This window comes from Geotrypetes seraphini, chromosome 5 (assembly GCF_902459505.1).
Source record: "Geotrypetes seraphini chromosome 5, aGeoSer1.1, whole genome shotgun sequence".
Lineage (NCBI taxonomy): Eukaryota > Metazoa > Chordata > Amphibia > Gymnophiona > Dermophiidae > Geotrypetes > Geotrypetes seraphini.
The window spans coordinates 18,644,712-18,663,768 of NC_047088.1; the positions used below are offsets into that span (position 1 = coordinate 18,644,712).

General features: G+C 45.8%; 1 protein-coding gene across 4 annotated transcripts in view; it reads left to right on the forward strand.

The window, feature by feature from the left end:
• Window positions 1-19,057, forward strand: part of CAPN6 (calpain 6) — a 134,249-nt gene that overhangs the window by 96,589 nt on the left and 18,603 nt on the right. For all 4 annotated transcript variants that reach the window (XR_004539619.1, XM_033946392.1, XM_033946393.1 and 1 more), the window contains exons 4-8: window positions 1,628-1,836; window positions 3,883-4,075; window positions 11,170-11,363; window positions 15,723-15,800; window positions 16,377-16,572. Coding sequence is in view for 3 of the 4 variants with exons in the window: in XM_033946392.1 (XP_033802283.1) it covers window positions 1,628-1,836; window positions 3,883-4,075; window positions 11,170-11,363; window positions 15,723-15,800; window positions 16,377-16,572 (870 nt within the window). In the remaining variant the exon portion in view is untranslated. The remainder of the gene's footprint in view (window positions 1-1,627; window positions 1,837-3,882; window positions 4,076-11,169; window positions 11,364-15,722; window positions 15,801-16,376; window positions 16,573-19,057) is intronic.

Below are 19,057 nucleotides of genomic sequence, written 5' to 3' on the forward strand. Positions count from 1 at the left end.
AGACTTCTGCGCCCAACTCTGTGCACGCATCAGAGATGCGCATGCAAATAAATTGACTAATGAGCTCAGAGACATCAGTAATTGGGAGCTAATAACCAATTATTGATTTTAATTGGCAGTCTTAAAACTTTGTACACACATCGCTCTGTTGTTGTTCTACAAAGCATGGTGCATCTGAAAAGAGGGCATGGTCCGTGGCATGGTATGGGGGACCGTGGGGGTGGGCCACCCCAGCTGCCATCTTCACGGGGGCGCCTGCGCCTCTGCACCTCTCTGCCCCTCGCAAATCTCTTTAAACGTTTGCTAGTGTGAGAACCATCTTCCACCAGCTGCTCGTGCCAGCCTCGGCTCCCTTCTGATGTCATTTCTGGTCGCTGGACCAGGATGTGACATCAGAAGAGAGCCGAGGCTGGCATGACAAGCAGATGGAAGATGCTGCTTGTGCCGATGAACATTTCAAGAGGTAGGTAGGGGGCACATGGCAAGGTGATGCCGGGTGCCACCACCCCAGGTGCCAACCTCCCTCGCTGCGCCATTGGGTGTGTCCAGGGGCGTGTCCAAAGTATGACAAAACAATTGCATGCTGATTTACAGAATTTGCCCAAAGCATGGCTAAGTTGGACTTTGGCACTTACACCTGCTTTTCTTAGCAGGCATAAGTATGGTGTCCCAAAGTTAGGTGTGAGATCCGTGCCAAATGCATTTCTATAAAGGACATGTTAGAATAGTGCTTAACACTCAGATTTCTCATTGCGTAAGTCAGTTACACACATAACTAGAGATAATTGACAAAAAATAGTAGTTAACGCCAATTTGCTCTCTTCTATAACTGCATGTCTTAACTTTGAGCAGCACTTATAGAATTTGGGGACAAATGCAAAAATAGTGGTCTCAAACTTGCGGCCCGGGGACCACATGCGGCCCGCCAGATACTATTTTGAGGCCCTCTGTATGTTTATCATAATCACAAAAGTAAAATAAAACATTTTCTTGATCATATGTCTCTTTAGTTTTAAATTACAATATTATTATTAAGACTTAGCCCAAAGGAAAGATTTATAAACTATTAAGAGTTTTACCTCATGCAAAATTGTCATTTCTTTAATAAGACAATAACTATTTTTTCTGAGGTCCTCCAAGTACCTACAAATCCAAAATGTGGCCCTGCAAAGGGTTTGAGTTTGAGACAACTGGTGTAGATGATTATACCCACATTTTTTAAAATATTGCAGCCAGCATTTTTGAGAAATGTGGATTGCGCAGTTTAAATATTGATCTGCAGGTTGAAACCTAGTGCAAGGGAGAACAAAGTGACTGGCCCGAAGTTACAAGGCATCTCTGTGGGAGAAGCAGGATTTGAACTCTGAATTTGCTAGTTCTCAGCACACTACTCAGTCCACTAGGCCACTCTTACACGCAACAAAAAGATGGGGTAGATTTTCACATGCGCACAAACTTCGCTGGAAACGGTGCATGCTTCAAAAATGGATAAATCTTGGTTGACATACTTGAACACCTGTCTTTGTCTCAACTTCGAGAGGGATGCCTTAGGGGAGAACAATATCAGGCCACCCGCCTCTTTTGCATCCTCGTGGATATTAGCAGATGACCTCTGCTCTTCACACAGGTCCTGGTAAACTGGAAAAGCCAAGAGTGGAACCGAACGAAGCCTGAAAAGTATGCTGGGATTTTCCACTTCCGCTTCTGGTGTTTAGGGAAATGGACCGAAGTTGTTATAGACGATCGACTGCCAACGATGGATGGAGGACTCATCTATTGCCATTCCAATATCAAGAATGAGTTCTGGAGTGCGTTGCTGGAGAAAGCATATGCAAAGTGAGGGCATCGATTTATTAATGTGTTTACTGTTATTTGCTGCTTCTCTTGGCCGTATTTGTACCAGTTTGCATAATAAAAACACCCATAAAATAAGACTTGCGATGCAATCAAGTTTCAAGTTCAATATAAATTTGATTGATCGCTTATTCAAAGTTCTAAGCAATGTACAAATCAGTAAAATTACAAAATTTAGGGGGTAACAAAACAGACGACACAAGCTAGATCTTGTAAGACATATTAAAAACTAATATTACAAACATATTAAAACCAAAGGAAAGAAAGGGAAGAGAAATACAAATTGTTTGATAGTACATGAGACCTATATGGGAAACTACACTGGGAAGGGAGAGATCGTGTGCTTCAGAGAAGTAAAGAAATGCAATTGAAATAAGGTTACTAGTCAGGCTTTTCTAATTAACAAAGAAAGCTTTTTAATTTGCTCTTAAATCTGTCCAAGTCACGTTCTTCCCTTAAATAGATAGGGAGTGAGTTCCATAAAACACGGCAGTGTTCGATAGAAAATCAACCGATATCAACCCCAACCACCCTTTCTTACTCAGTTCTCGATACTCATAGCCCCTTTCAAATGGTGTATCCATCTGCCTCTTCCCCAAGCCAATAGCCACCCCTCTTCACAGTACCTAAGTAGCCATGTCTTTGGTCTTTCAAAAACTCGGAAAACAGAAGCAACCACAAGTTCCTATTGCAGAGAAAGCTCGCTCCCTAACGGAGGAGTGCGAAAAGGGAGAAAAGAAAGAAGACAGGTCTATGGGATGTGTCTACCTGTGGAAGGAGTGCACACAGTGGCGTAGCGAGGATGAGAAGTGCCCGTGGCAGTGGCGATCCTCCCCTGCCCTCTACTCCGCCCCCCCCCACCTACCTCTACACGCTCCTACCCCGCCCCCTCCTGCCATGAGCGTGCCGCTTCCCTTCCCCTGTATTTCTGTAACATTCCTGGCACGAGCGTCGGCTCTTCCTCTGATGTCGCTTCTTGGGCGCGAGCCCAGGAAGTGATGTCAGAGGAAGAGCCGACGCCGGCGCCACAGCAGGTTGGAGGGTTGCTGCTCGCGCAAGGAACGTTACGGAGGTACGGGGGTAGGGAAGCAACGTTACGGAGGTACGGGGGTAGGGAAGCATAACGCACACGCAGCAGTGGGGGGGAGGGGCAGGGAAGGAGCATAGGGACGGAGTGGAGGACAGGCGTCTGCGCCCTCACCAAGATGGTGCCCGGGGCAGACCGCCTCCCCTCCCCCCACCTTACTAGGCAACGGAGTGCACACACTTGTTTGCTTCTTCACAAGAATCCAGTGTTGGTGCAACAGGACATCTAAGGCCCTCTTTTACTAAGGTGCGCTAACCGATTAGCGCTCACTAATCGCTAACGCGTGCATGTTAGTCTATGGATGCCTTTGCGTTTAACACACGCTAGTTCGATTAGTGGGCGCTAATCGACTAGCGCACCGGAGTAAAAGAGGGGGGTAAGTGAGAAGTCCAAAAAGCAACTCAAGGTAAACTAAGCTTCTAGAACCAGCTCCGAAGGCACCCACGTTTACACTTGCTCTGAAACAAACCCCCCCTCTTCCGTGAAACTGCGCTATCGTTTTTTAGTGCAGAGAGCGCGATGAGAGCCGCACTGAATGGCCCGCGCTGCTCCCGACGCTCATAGAGTTCCTGTGAGCGTCGGGAGCAGCGCGGGACATTCAGCGCGGCTCCCCGCGCTAGAAACTGCTAGCGCAGTTTTGTAGAAGAGGGAGAATGTGTACATGTGTGTCTGTGTACATTTTATAAAGTATGTTTGAAGATCACAGCGCTGCCTCCACTCTGCCCAAACAAAACCCAGGAACACCTATGCTTAGACTGTGTAAAAACAGCTTTTAAAATTACCCACCCTGCTGCAGGCCAGAAAACTTGAGAATGATTTAAGTGTATATAGGGAATATCATGAAAGACGTCTGCTCTGTCCTTTCCAAACACTGCAGCCTATACTGTGCCTACGGTATATCAAGTTTTCTAGGGGAGCTGGGGGTATGTTTTGTTTTCTAGGTTGTCTGGATCCTACGAGGCTCTGGACGGTGGGAACACTGGCGACGCCATGGTGGATTTCACTGGAGCAGTTGCAGAGCACCTTGACCTAACGCAGGGTAGATACAGGCAGGACATGATCGAACAGACCAAGCTCTTTGAGGATCTTCATAAAGTCCATTCTAGAGGGGGATTAATCAGCTGTTCAATCAAGGTAGGACCCTATCCACTGATCCGACTGTGTGCCATCCTAGTTCCGTTATTAATCACTTTGGAAGAACACTGACTGATAAACAGTTGCGGATTCATGATAACTTTTATGCAACGTTGTACTCTTTTTATCGAAAAGATATAAGACGACATCCCCTTGGCAAATGGCGTTTCTAGGTTATGAAAATAATATTATTATTTTCAAAACCTTAACGTTGGTGTTCAAGGTCATTTACCATGGGACTCCTTGGTATTTGTCACAAACCTATCGACCGCTCTGAACTTTGCGTTCTGAAGGCGCAATGTGTTTGTCATTGACGGACTTCTCAAAAATGCACTATGAGAACACAAGAACTTCTATTTCCATCATGAGAGCAACTCTGTGGAACAAATTAACTGGACCACTGAGGGCTTTATCTGATATTCAGAAGTTTAAAAAATACTTAAAACTACATTATTTTTTTTTGAAGCATTTCAATATTGTTGTTTAATGTTGGTTTTAGGATAAATGGCACTGTGAGGATCTATGAAATCTGGGTTGTTTTTTGTTTTGTTTTGGGTTTTTTATTAATATCTTTATTAGCAATTGCAAGATGCAATTATTCATTTGTAATTTAAGATATTTATATCAGTCTTGTATGTTTTATTTTATGTATGTTACTTTTGTAATACCGCGTAGGAATAGGCGGTTGATAAATTTTTTAAATAAATAAAAATATTGCCCGTTAGGGCATCAAGTGTTGCACTAAACATGGAGGTCCTTGAATCCCATAGAAGGCTGTATCCGTATCAGGGAAGCAATGAGAAGTGTTACTGCTCTTGTAGGACAGGTCATTCTCCGTATCCCTGGTCCTGGGCCCTAAAGAAGCCTCGGCTCCATGTCCTTCGGTTGCAGGACTGCTGCTGCAGTGCCAGGACATGTAACCATAGTAACGAAAATGCATTCATGTGACTTATATTGAAAACGCCAAAGAATGAAGGGAACCACGTGTTAACGTGCTGAACGTGCTCATGGCCTTCGTTCGCCAGGCACCATCTAGGGGCGCGCTGAGTTGTCATTGTGCTCAGTTATCGTTGCGCTCAATTGTCTCACGCTCAGTTATTCTCGCGCTCAATTGCCTTGCGCTGAGTTATCCTTGCGCTCAATTGTCTCGCACGCTATTGTCTTTGCGCCGAGTTGTCTTAGCGATTTTGTCCGTGCGCGATTGTCTTGCACGCAATTGACATGTCACCCCCTTACGGGACCTTAAGAAAGAAAAAGCCCTGGTCTCCTGTGAAGGGAGGTCCCTGGCTGCTCAGCGTCAAATGCCCCTTGCCAGGGAATGGAGACGACGCAGGTTTTGATTGGGTCAGAAGCACTAAGGGCTCCTTTTACGAAGTGGCGATGGCGGTTTTATCACACACACCAGATTAGCGCGCGCTAGTCGAAAATCTACCACCTGCTCAAAAGGAGGCGGCAGCGGCTAGCGCATTCAGCAACTTAACGCACGCTATTCCGTGCGTTAAGGCCCTAGCGCACCTTCGTAAACGGAGCCCTAAGTTGGCCAGAATTTTGTAAATGAACAAAAGGGAATGGGGGCTTGTATACTGCCTTTGGCATTTCAAAGCTGTGGACACTGGAGGGTTAAGTGACTTGCCCAGGGTCACAAGGAGCAGCACCGGGATTTGATCTCACAACCGCTGGGTGCGGAGGCAGCAGCTCTGCCAGTGAGCCACACCTTCAGTCTGTCTAATTTGGTAATTCTTATGTGAGCTGAGTATAGGACAACCAAGCCATTGTGATATCACTGATGAGGCTGGCTCTTAGGCATTGGTGGACTGAGGTATTATGACATCACAATCTCAGCAATGGAATGTTGCTACTCTTTGGGTTTCTGGGTTGGGCACAGGATACTGGGTTTGATGAAAGGGAATGGGGACTTGTATCCTGCCTTTCTGTGGGTTTGGCATTTCAAAACGGTGGACACTGAAGGGGTTAAGTGACTTTCCCAGGGTCACAAGGAGCAGCACCGGGATTTGATCTCACAGCCGCTGGGTGCGGAGGCATCAGCTCTGCCAGTGAGCCACACCTTCCCTTTGGTTCCTTTGTGAGCTGTAGTCATACCCCCAGTGAACCCCCTGTGGATTTACAGACCTACAGAACATTTGTTTTAATAGGTCCTCTTCCCCAGAAAACTGCAACAAGCATGATGCCAGCCACAGAAACCTAAGAGAACATTCAACTTCATTATTTAACAAGCCAATCTGCGCTGATTGTAACTGAAGTTAACTGGAAGCTATAGCGCATTTTACGAAGTTGTGTGCGTCGCACTTCCAGTGCGTGAATCTCAAAAGGGGGCTTAGCCAGGGGAGGAGCATTTGCAGATCATGGGCGTTCCTAAAAGTTACATGCACTGTTGTAAAATATGCCCGTATTTAGGCCTGGTTTCAGTGGGTGTGCCTAAATTTAAGTGATGCGTAAGGCCGCTAAGCACGATTCTACGCACTGCGCAAAACTTTTGTAGACTCCTGCTAAGCGCCGTCCATATTGGCTCCAATTTCTTTGCTGCTACATAGAGTCTAACCCAGACATGTGCAAACTAGGGCCCATTTAGTTTTTTAACCTGGCCCGCCGACCATTCGAACCCCGCCAACCGCGAGCCCTACATACCTCCCTCCAGAGCAGCGTTGGGCTGGCAGCACTCTACACAGGATGCTTCGTGGCCTTCTCTCGTCGGGGAATTCCCTCTGCAACATCGCTGATGATATCATCAGTAACGCGGCACACGGAAGGCTCCGACGAGAGAAGGCCGCGAAGCAGCCTGTTTAGAGTGCTGCCGGCCCGACGCTGCTCTGGAGGGAGGTATGTAGGGCTCGCGGTCAGCGGAGTTCGGATGGGAGGGAAGGATAGAGAGTCAGCGGGGGTTCGGCTGCGTGGCGGGGGCGAGTGCTCAAGCGTTCTGCTGCACAAGGGATGGGAGGGAGGGAGGGAAAGATAGAAGCTGGGCAAGGGTTTTGCTGCACAGGATAGAAAGATGCTCTTGGTCCGGCCCTTCTGTCAAATTTAAGAACCCATCGTGGCCCACGAGTTTGCCCATCCCTGTTCTAAGCTCTTATAAAATGCTATGAATACAGGAAAGCATTCTCCAACTAATAAATTTCACTAGTAAACCCTAAGAACAGCATCAAAAGTTTTCGGCTTTTGTGAACTGCTGTTTTCATAGACTTAAAAATGAAGACTGTAAATTTTTCCTGATTAAATTTCAATGGGACTGAGCTCTTTGAGATGAACCATGGGAAAAATAACAAGTTGAATAATTAAACTAGAAAGTGCTATGCATACTTGCTGACAGTAAATCTTATTCCCCCCAAGGTACAGTTCTAGTTCATGAAATTCATTAAATAAAATACATATTGGTTTAAAAAGCAGTCGAGAACGGAATAACTAATGTTGTGCCTCGTGGCTATGCTAAATAAACACTATTCTGTGTCCCGCTGCGTATTTAGAGCTGTGATGTAAGGGCATAAATCGCTCATTTGTTCAGTTACTTACAAATGAGATGGTTTATTTCCTAGGTTACCCTAAATCCTGGCACTTATGTAAGCTCTCTAATGGCTCTTCTTACAAGCCGGCGCTACCGATTTGCAACACGCAGAATGCGACGAAGCCCACGGGAATAGACCTGGGTTTCTGCGCAATCGGTGCACCGCTAACTAGAAACGTAGCTTTTAAAAGGAGCCCTAAATTTCTTCTTTATTCGTTCTTGATAGACCGCCCAAAGGGCCTGAGAGAGTCGTCACTGTGGTTTGCGGGTTTCAAATACAATTACGATTCAGTTGCAAGTTACGGGAGATCAAAAGGCAAAGGCGAGGTAAAATAATTAAACACAACGCTAATTTCAGGGTGATAGATTAACACAGGTGGGAAGAAGATAAGTTAGTGTTGTGTGACTGAGAAGGTAAACTGCCAAATATTTGAATGGAAAGGTGAGGTTTAAGGGCTAGATTCACTAACTTTTCCGTGTCCGACGAAATGGGGACGATTGTTGGCACACCCCCCACCCACCGCACGGATCGCTAGAGAGCGATCCTTGAGCATGTGCAGACCATCTTCCTTGCCTGTAGATGGTCTGTGCATGCTCTCAGTAGGAAACTTTGTTTTTTGGTTTTTTTTTTTGCAAGCCCGTGGTTTTAACCTGCTTTAAACTTGCAGGTCAAAACCACAGGCTTACACTGTGGGGAAGGGCAGGAGAGTCAGGGCGGCAGGAGAAATTCGGGGCTGAGAGCAGGAGATTGTGGCAGGCAGCAGGTCGGGGCTGAGAGCAGGATATCGGGGCAGGCAGGACATCAGGGCTGTAAGCAAAGAACATGGCGGCAGGCAGGAGAATCGAGGCAGAGAGCAGGGCGGCAGGCAGGAGAATCGAGGCAGAGAGCAGGGCGGCAGGCAGGAGAATCGGGGCAGAAAACAGGGCAGCAGGCGGGAGGTCAGGGCTGAGAGCAGAGAGCAGGGTGGCAGGCAGGAGAATCAGGGCAGAGAGCAGAGCGGCAGGCAGGAGAATTGGGGCAGAGAGCAGGGCGGCAGGCAGGAGATCGGGGCTGAGAGCAGAGAGCAGGGTGGCAGGCAGGAGAATCAGGGCAGAGAGCAGGGCGGCAGGCAGGAGAATCAGGGCAGAGAGCAGGGCGGCAGGCAGGAGAATTGGGGCAGAGAGCAGGGCGGCAGGCAGGAGATCGGGGCTGAGAGCAGAGAGCAGGGTGGCAGGCAGGAGATCGGGGCTGAGAGCAGAGAGCAGGGTGGCAGGCAGGAGAATCAGGGCAGAGAGCAGGGCGGCAGGCAGGAGAATCAGGGCAGAGAGCAGGGCGGCAGGCAGGAGAATCAGGGCAGAGAGCAGGGCGGCAGGCAGGAGAATCAGGGCAGAGAGCAGAGCGGCAGGCAGGAGAATCAGGGCAGAGAGCAGAGCGGCAGGCAGGAGAATTGGGGCAGAGAGCAGGGCGGCAGGCGGGAGATCGGGGCTGAGAGCAGAGAGCAGGGTGGCAGGCAGGAGAATCAGGGCAGAGAGCAGGGCGGCAGGCAGGAGAATCAGGGCAGAGAGCAGGGCGGCAGGCAGGAGAATTGGGGCAGAGAGCAGGGCGGCAGGCAGGAGATCGGGGCAGAGAGCGGCGCAGCAGGCAGGAGATTGGGGCTGAGAGCAGAGAGCTGGGCGGCAGGAAGGAGAATCGGGGTAGAGAGCTGGGCGACCAGAGCAGGAGAATCAGGGGTTTAAGCACAAGCGACTGGTCCTCACCAGTCGCTAGTTTTTTGATTGGCCAGGCAGTCGATAAGTTTAGTGAATCGCGTCTTTCTTGCTTTGCATGCCGATTCCCTTCATTTGCATGCACGGATCGGGATTGGATCGGGAGGAGAGGTTAGTGAATCGGGTCGGAGGGAAATCGGGTCACAAAGGACTCGCGATCCGTTCGGTACACGATCGGTTTGCTTAGTGAATCTAGCCCTAAGTGCTTTCTTAAATTCCAGGAAGGTCTTGCTATGTAACAGCAGATCGGTCTACAGTTTAGAGCCTATATAAAGGAAGTCTGAAAACCGAGAGGATGAAAGTCGAATTTCAGATAGTGATGGAAGAGACAATAGGTTAGTATTATCTGCAGAACGGAGGGCACGGGAGGGAGTGTATGGGATACAATGCAAGGGCACAGAGGGGGGATTGCGATTTGTAAAATTAACCATTTACACTCCCAAAACATCCCAACATACTGCCCCCAAATATCACAGGCAAAGAACAGAAGTTACACTTGATCCTCAGTAAGTATAAGTCAAAATCTACTCGAAAGAGTCCAGAGAAGAGCGACTAAGATGGTTAAGGGGTTGGAGGAACTGCCGTACAATGAAAAATTAGAGAAACTGGGCCTTTTCTCCCTCGAACAGAGGAGATTGAGAGGGGACATGATCGAAACATTCAAGATTTTGAAGGGAATAGACTTAGTAGATAAGGACAGGTTGTTCACCCTCTCCAAGGTAGGGAGAACGAGAGGGCACTCTCTAAAGTTGAAAGGGGATAGATTCCGTACAAATGTAAGGAAGTTCCTCTTCGCCCAGAGAGTGATAGAAAACTGGAACGCTCTTCCGGAGTCTGTCATAGGGGAAAACACCCTCCAGGGATTCAAGACAAAGTTGGACAAGTTCCTGCTGAACCAGAACATACGCAGGTAGGGCTAGTCTCAGTTAGGGTGCTGGTCTTTGACCAGAGGGCCGCCGCTTGAGCGGACTGCTGGGCACGATGGACCACTGGTCTGACCCAGCAGCGGCAATTCTTATGTTCTTAGAAAGATTGTATGGCTGAGTCAGTTTTGATAAGATTTGAACACAATAACCAAGAATCAATCAAGCTTTATCACTAATACCGACTGAATATTGACCTCACTGATTTTATCACCCAGGATCGTAGATGATTTCTGGTTTACCACTATTTCATATGATTGTACAAAGAGTATGAGAATATTTTGTATTGTGGCTGATGCTAATGTGTTCACAGACTTGTACGGTCTGTGTCTGTGCATGGCCGTTTGGTGGGGGATGGGCTGGAGAGGGCTTCAATGGCTGGGAGGGTGTAGATGGGCTGGAGTAAGTCTTAACAGAGATTTCGGCAGTTGGAACCCAAGCACAGTACCGGGTAAAGCTTTGGATTCTCGCCCAGAAATAGCTAAGAAGAAAAAAAAAAAAAAAAAAATTTAAATTGAATCAGGTTGGGCAGACTGGATGGACCATTCGGGTCTTTATCTGCCGTCATCTACTATGTTACTATGTTACATCCACATTAAATACTTTTGCAAAAGTTCCTTATCACAGCACTTCTGGCTTGCTAGATTATTTTCTGGGTGCCCAACCTCCTGAACACAGTCCGGGTTATCGTAGATGCTTTAAGGTGGATAAAATAAGAAGCATGGAAGGCATGTGCTTATCTGTTTGATGCTTCTCTTTCTACACTTGAAGCACTGTGGTTTTATTAAAGAACCGTTCGCTAATAATTTAGAAGTAGGGTCATTCCCTTGATTCTTATATCCCCCAGGGAACCATTATAGGAAGCTGAAAGGCTGCTTTTCTTCCTCTGTTTGTATTTGTTCCAGCCGATCTCATCTGCTGACACCGAGGCTGTAACCGACCTGGGTCTGGTGCAAGGTCACGCATACTCCGTGACCGCTGTAAGGAAAGTGCGACTAGGACAGAGGGCCTTGTGCTCTTCAAAGTCAGAGAAGCTCTTCATGATTCAAATGAGGAATCCCTGGGGAAAGAGGGAGTGGAGCGGAGCCTGGAGTGACGGGTAAGTCTTCTCTGTGCATTTTGCCTGTTAAAAGCTGCATTTTTGAGAGTTCAACCGCAGCCGAAAGCTTTCAACCACTGAAGGCTCTCAAGTGAGCACTCGGAAATATTTGGGAGGGAAAGTTCTCTGTTTCAGTTCTTATGGGAATCTGTACCTAGAGGCCAGGGGTCTCAAAGTCCCTCCTTGAGGGCCGCAATCCAGTCAGGTTTTCCCTGATGAATATGCATGAGATCTATGTGCATGCGCTGTTTTCGATACATGTTCATTGGGGAAATCCTGAAAACCCGACTGGATTGCGGCCCTCAAGGAGGGACTTTGAGATCCCTGCTAGAGGCAATCCAACAGATCTTCTACAATCGCAAGACATTTATGTTATGTTATGTTGTTATTTTATATTAATCAAGTTTTCTGTTCCACCTTTACCTATACAGTTCAAGGTTGGATTGGATTACATTACAAGAGGTTGGGTCAGTTACCCGGGAAGTTACAATGTGCACTTTGACACTGACATTCAATAGAGTTGTTAGTATAGGTAGATCAGTCCAGTTACTAATACAGTTAGGTCATAGTTACAAATACATTCTGGTAGCTCTATCATTCACTGTTGAATCAGTTGAGCACTGATCTCAAGGAATTTAAAACATGTACCAATGGAGGAGTTGCCGTACAGTGAGAGATTAGAGAAACTGGGCCTCTTCTCCCTTGAAAAGAGGAGATTAAGAGGAGACATGATCGAAACATTCAATATAATGAAGGGAATAGACTTAGTAGATAAAGACAAGTTGTTCACCCTCTCCAAGGTAAAGAGAACAAGAGGGCACTCTCTAAAGTTAAAAGGGGATAGATTCCGTACAAACGTAAGGATGTTCTTCTTCACTCAGAGAGTGGTGGAGAGCTGGAACACTTTTCTGGAGTCTGTTGTAGGGGAAAACACCTTCCAGGGTTTCAAGACTAGGTTGGACAAGTTCCTGCTAAACTGGGACGTACACAGGTGAGGCTGGGCTCATTTTAGAGCACTGGTCTTTGACCCGGGGGCCACCGCGTGAGCGGACCACTGGTCTGACCCAGCAGCGGCAATTCTTATGTTCTTATGTTCTTATACCAAATCATCACATATGGGACATCACTCATCTTTCATTCATATTTAATCCATCATATTGCTCATAATCCTTTATTCATAGATATCTTTCCCAAAAGATTTATGTTCAATCTTAGGACCCTTGAGGAAAACGTGTGAGTTGAAACACGGCCCGTGCTGGGTCTGTCCTTTTCAAAAAATATGGATACTGTATAAACAATGTTGACTCTATATAGATCTACATCTGTTGTGTGATAAAATCCGGCATCACGAACATCCACGCCGCAGTTTTCCCGTCTCGCTTCTTGTTTGCATCACTTCACTGCGGATCCGTTGGACTGACATTTTGGCTGCATAAATTGTTGCATGCAAATTGGACGGGGATCTTTTATGAATACACCTGACCTAGCCATGCCCCTTCCATGGCCACGCCCTCTTTTGAGTTGCATGAGATCCAATGTAGGAGCCCATCGGTACAGAATAGCGTGTACCCAGATCAGTGCCCAAATCATAATTGATGCCAATTATGTGCTTGGTAGCTTCAATAATGAAATCATTGGAGTATATTAACTAATGTTATAATGCCATTGTATCACTCTATGGTATAGGCACACCTCAAATACGGTGTGTAGTGCTGGTTGCGGTATCTCAAAAAAAGATACAGCAGAATTGGAAAAGGTATAGAGAAGGGCGACAAAAATGATAAAAGGGTTGGGATGACTTCCCTATGAGGAGAAGCTAAAGCGGCTAGAGCTCTTCAGCTTTGAGAAGAGACAGCTCTGGGGTGATATGATAGAGGTCTATAAAATACTGAGTGGAGTGGAAAGGGTAGACATGAATCACTTGTTTACTCTTTCCAAAAATATTTGGACTAAGGAGTATGCGATGAAGCTACTAAGTAGTAGATTTAAAACAAACCGAAGAAAATATTTCTTCACAAAACATGTAATTAAAATCTGGAGTTCATTGCCAGAGAATGTGGTGAAATCAGTTAGCTTAGCGGGGTTAAAAAACAAAAAAAAAAACCTTGGTTAATTTCCTAAAAGAGAAGTCCATAGGCCATTATTGAGATGGACTTGGAGAAATCCACTACTTATTCCTAGGATAAGCAGCATAAAATCTGTTTTACTACTTTGGATCTAGCTAGGTACTTGGGACCTGGGTTGACCACGGTTGTAAACTGGGCTTGTTGGACCTTCGGTCTGTCCCAGTATGGCAATTCTTATGTTCTTATTCTGCAAATATTGTATAACTTGAATAGCGTGTAGGAGGCGGTGCATGAAAAGGTCATATATACGGCTCCCACTTAAGCACATAACTTATAGAAAACCGTAAGTTACATGGACTCTGGTGGCAGAGAGAAAACCCAAACGGATCTCTGGTGCAGATCGGGGCAGCAAGGCTCTTTCCTTCCCAGCAGCAAGGCTCTCTCCTCTCCTTCCTGACCAAGCAAAAGCGGCAGTAGCGAATGCAATTCACTACCCTGCCGCTACTCTGGGCATCTTCTCTCCATTCGGCCGCCCAAGCGGAAAACAGGAAGTTTTCACTGAGAGCGGGCTGCAGTGGAGAGAAGACACAAGGAGTGGTGGCAGGAGTGGCTGCCGCCACCAGCAGACCTCTTCCCAGATGCATCCCTCCTGCCGGATTCTCTTTGGGAAAGGTGCATGGGTGTGGTGGTGGTGGTGGCTTAGGAATGGAGAGAGAGGGGAGATGGGGAGTTGGTGGACTGGAGGAGAGATGGGGAGAAGATAGATGGGAGAAATGAACTTGGTGGAGGGGGGAGCTGGACTTGGGGGAGATCATGGAGAGGGGCGATGGGAGGAAGGATAGAAGAAATAAGGATCTAAAAACAGGAGAGGGAGATAGATGGTGGACAATGGGATTTAGGGAGGGAAGGAACAGAAAGGGAGAGATGTTGGACCCAAGGATTGGTGCAGAGGGGGGGATAGAGATAGCTCTGTGGCTAATGTGTCTGTTAGGCATGCCAATACTGGATTACGTTAGTAGTCTATAAAGGAACGAGGGGACCCCAGTTCCAATTATAGAATAGTTTCCTAGCACATGTCTTCGGAGCCCCTAAATTGAGGTGCCCAGTTGTAGAGTCACCTCCGTCAAGTTGATTTGTACCCATTAAAAGAAACTTTATTAACACCTATCTAAAAGTACAAGGTGACCACATTCCAAAAAGCCCAAAGTCCACAAAATGAACCGAAAGTTTTTCCCGTTGTATATCCACAGGTAGGGTTCACTTTCTCAGTGTTTTTAACAGAACGATCATCTCGTGCACCCTTTGAAAAGTGTTCCAGTTTCATTCAGGCCAAGAAAACCGATGTGCTGAAGACTGAGGGCGTTATTACTATAACCTATATTTTGAAGACAAACGGCTCAACATTCCCAAATTCACTAGTTAATTAAATATTTTAATCCATTCACTAGTCATATCTTGTCTGGATTATGGCAATGCCTTATACCATGGTATTACCAAAAAAGAGTTAAAACGTTTACAAATAATCCAGAACACAGCAGTAAAAGTCGTCCACAAGGCCAAAAAATACGACCACGTAACTCCTCTTCTGATAAAAGCCCATTGGCTTCCCATCCATCACTGTGTTACTTATAAAACTCTATTATTGACTTTTAAAACAAAAAACACTGGACAGCCAGAATTCATTAATAAATTTTTGATACCGCACACGACATCGTGTTTTCTTCGTTCTTCGGAGCAAAATTTATTAGCAAATTCCAACTCTGAATCATATCAACATTAGAAGAAACTCTCATCTTTTCAGTAGTTGCCCCAACACTCTGGACTTCAGCACCAAATCTTGAGAAATTTAATTTTTTTCTTAAGACATTCCTTTTTAAAGATGCCTTTCAAGTATAAATGTCCTTTTAAGGATTTTAAAAAATTTCTTTATTTTTTATGAGTCCATTTGTATTGGACTTATTTGGGTTTTTTTTAACCCCTCACTTACGTTTATACTTTTATATCTTACTTTTCTTTAACCATTGTAGTTCTACCCTTTCTTCCCACTTGTACCCGTTTGTCTAGTCTAGTATGTTATATATTATGTTATGTCGAGTATGTTTTTTTTTGTTAAAGTTATGTTAGTTTGTATTAATTGTTTTTACCCTATTTTAAAATGAATAACCGCCTTGAAATAAATTGATAAGGTGGTACATCAAATTGTATAAACTTGAAACTTGACATAATTCACCACATTTTACCCATACATACTTTATGAACCAAGCTCTTAATTTCACTCCTGGTTTCCCATAAGGTCTGAAGAATGGAAAAGAGTGAGCCAGTCGGAACGGAAGAGAATGGGCCTTACTGTGGCAGATGACGGAGAATTCTGGTAAGGAACTGTCATCTTTTTCTGCAGGCTCACTATTACCAGGTTGAAAAAAACCCCAATCAGAATCATTCTTCAGAAACCTCCCTATTTAATACAAGGAATTGATATCATCGGTCTACTGCTCTATCATCAATCATTTCGTGAAGCAGTTGTCCTGCAACCTCAAAGCAGTTCCACTTTCTCGGTAGTGAATTCTTTTGCTTGGAAAGGGAGAAGGCTGTTTTTCAAGGTTCATAGACAACGGCGCGAAAGACAAAAGCGCGCGCCGACAATTGAGTGCAGCGCGCGCCGCTCTAAATTACAGTTTTTAGGGGCTCCGAAGGGGGGTTTTGTTGGGGAACCCCCCCCCAGTTTACTTAATAGACATCGCGCTGGCGTTATGGGGGGTTTGGGGGGGTTGTAACCCTCCACATTTTACTGTAAACTGAACTTTTTCCCTAAAAACATCTTGCTGATGCTGACTGATATATTATACTAGAGTTAGCACTCATCGCATGGCATCTAGGCATCTAAATTGCTGCATCTAATTACAGAATTGCCCTCCCAAAGTGTTCAACTAACTATATCTTTGCTCAGGATGACGTTTGAGGATTGGTGTAAGAACTTTACCACAGTCGATATTGGCCGGATGATAAACACATCCTATTTCTCAATCCACAAAACGTGGGAGAAGGAACTCTTGAGAGGAGCATGGAGCCGAAACTCGGACCCGCTCTTAACTCGTTCCGGCGGATGCTACAATAACAAGGTCACATTTCTGCAAAACCCACAGGTGAAGGTCTCATGTCAAGGTTGAGTCGCCGCGACTGTAAGACAGATGTGCAAAATTTAGTAGTTATGATGATGATTTTTGTGTTCACAACTGAGAAATGAGGAGAAAATGAATAATCCCTATTAAGTTAGGAATATAATTTAGAGAATGACACGGTGACAAAAGTCATCACCGTTCCCGTCCCTGCAGATAACCGCGGGAAACCATCTTCATGTCATTCTTTAAGGAAAGAGGGAAGAATCAGAGTATGAATGGCCACAACCACTGACCCACAAGCTTTGCTTTGAAGAATGCTGGTGTAGAAGGACCGAGGTTGAAACAGACACTACAGAATGACAGTCTCTGGTATCCAGAGCAGATATTGTGATGTCATAATGCCTCATTCCACCAGTGCCTAAGAGCCAATCACATCAGTGATGTCACAATGGCTTCATTATCCTTGGCTCCCATAAGAATCAGAGTATGAATGGCCACAACCACTGACCCGCAAGCTTTGCTTTGAAGAATGCTGGTGTAGAAGGACCGAGGTTGAAATAGACACTACAGAATGACAGTCTCTGGTATCCAGAGCAGATATTGTGATGTCATAATGCCTCATTCCACCAGTGCCTAAGAGCCAATCACATCAGTGATGTCACAATGGCTTCATTATCCAGAGCAGATATTGTGATGTCATAATGCCTCATTCCACCAGTGCCTAAGAGCCAATCACAACAGTGATGTCACAATGGCTTCGTTATCCTTGGCTCACATAAGAATCAGAGTATGAATGGCCACAACCACTGACCCGCAAGCTTTGCTTTGAAGAATGCTGGTGTAGAAGGACCGAGGTTGAAACAGACACTACAGAATGACAGTCTCTGGTATCCAGAGCAGATATTGTGATGTCATAATGCCTCATTCCACCAGTGCCTAAGAGCCAATCACATCAGTGATGTCACAATGGCTTCATTATCCTTGGCTCCCATAAGAATCAGAGTATGAATGGCCACAACCACTGACCCGCAAGCTTTGCTTTGAAGAATGCTGGTGTAGAAGGACCGAGGTTGAAATAGACACTACAGAATGACAGTCTCTGGTATCCAGAGCAGATATTGTGATGTCATAATGCCTCATTCCACCAGTGCCTAAGAGCCAATCACATCAGTGATGTCACAATGGCTTCATTATCCAGAGCAGATATTGTGATGTCATAATGCCTCATTCCACCAGTGCCTAAGAGCCAATCACAACAGTGATGTCACAATGGCTTCGTTATCCTTGGCTCACATAAGAATCAGAGTATGAATGGCCACAACCACTGACCCGCAAGCTTTGCTTTGAAGAATGCTGGTGTAGAAGGACCGAGGTTGAAACAGACACTACAGAATGACAGTCTCTGGTATCCAGAGCAGATATTGTGATGTCATAATGCCTCATTCCACCAGTGCCTAAGAGCCAATCACATCAGTGATGTCACAATGGCTTCATTATCCTTGGCTCCCATAAGAATCAGAGTATGAATGGCCACAACCACTGACCCGCAAGCTTTGCTTTGAAGAATGCTGGTGTAGAAGGACCGAGGTTGAAATAGACACTACAGAATGACAGTCTCTGGTATCCAGAGCAGATATTGTGATGTCATAATGCCTCATTCCACCAGTGCCTAAGAGCCAATCACATCAGTGATGTCACAATGGCTTCATTATCCAGAGCAGATATTGTGATGTCATAATGCCTCATTCCACCAGTGCCTAAGAGCCAATCACAACAGTGATGTCACAATGGCTTCGTTATCCTTGGCTCACATAAGAATCAGAGTATGAATGGCCACAACCACTGACCCGCAAGCTTTGCTTTGAAGAATGCTGGTGTAGAAGGACCGAGGTTGAAACAGACACTACAGAATGACAGTCTCTGGTATCCAGAGCAGATATTGTGATGTCATAATGCCTCATTCCACCAGTGCCTAAGAGCCAATCACATCAGTGATGTCACAATGGCTTCATTATCCTTGGCTCCCATAAGAATCAGAGTATGAATGGCCACAACCACTGACCCGCAAGCTTTGCTTTGAAGAATGCTGGTGTAGAAGGACCGAGGTTGAAATAGACACTACAGAATGACAGTCTCTGGTATCCAGAGCAGATATTGTGATGTCATAATGCCTCATTCCACCAGTGCCTAAGAGCCAATCACATCAGTGATGTCACAATGGCTTCATTATCCAGAGCAGATATTGTGATGTCATAATGCCTCATTCCACCAGTGCCTAAGAGCCAATCACAACAGTGATGTCACAATGGCTTCGTTATCCTTGGCTCACATAAGAATCAGAGTATGAATGGCCACAACCACTGACCCGCAAGCTTTGCTTTGAAGAATGCTGGTGTAGAAGGACCGAGGTTGAAATAGACACTACAGAATGACAGTCTCTGGTATCCAGAGCAGATATTGTGATGTCATAATGCCTCATTCCACCAGTGCCTAAGAGCCAATCACATCA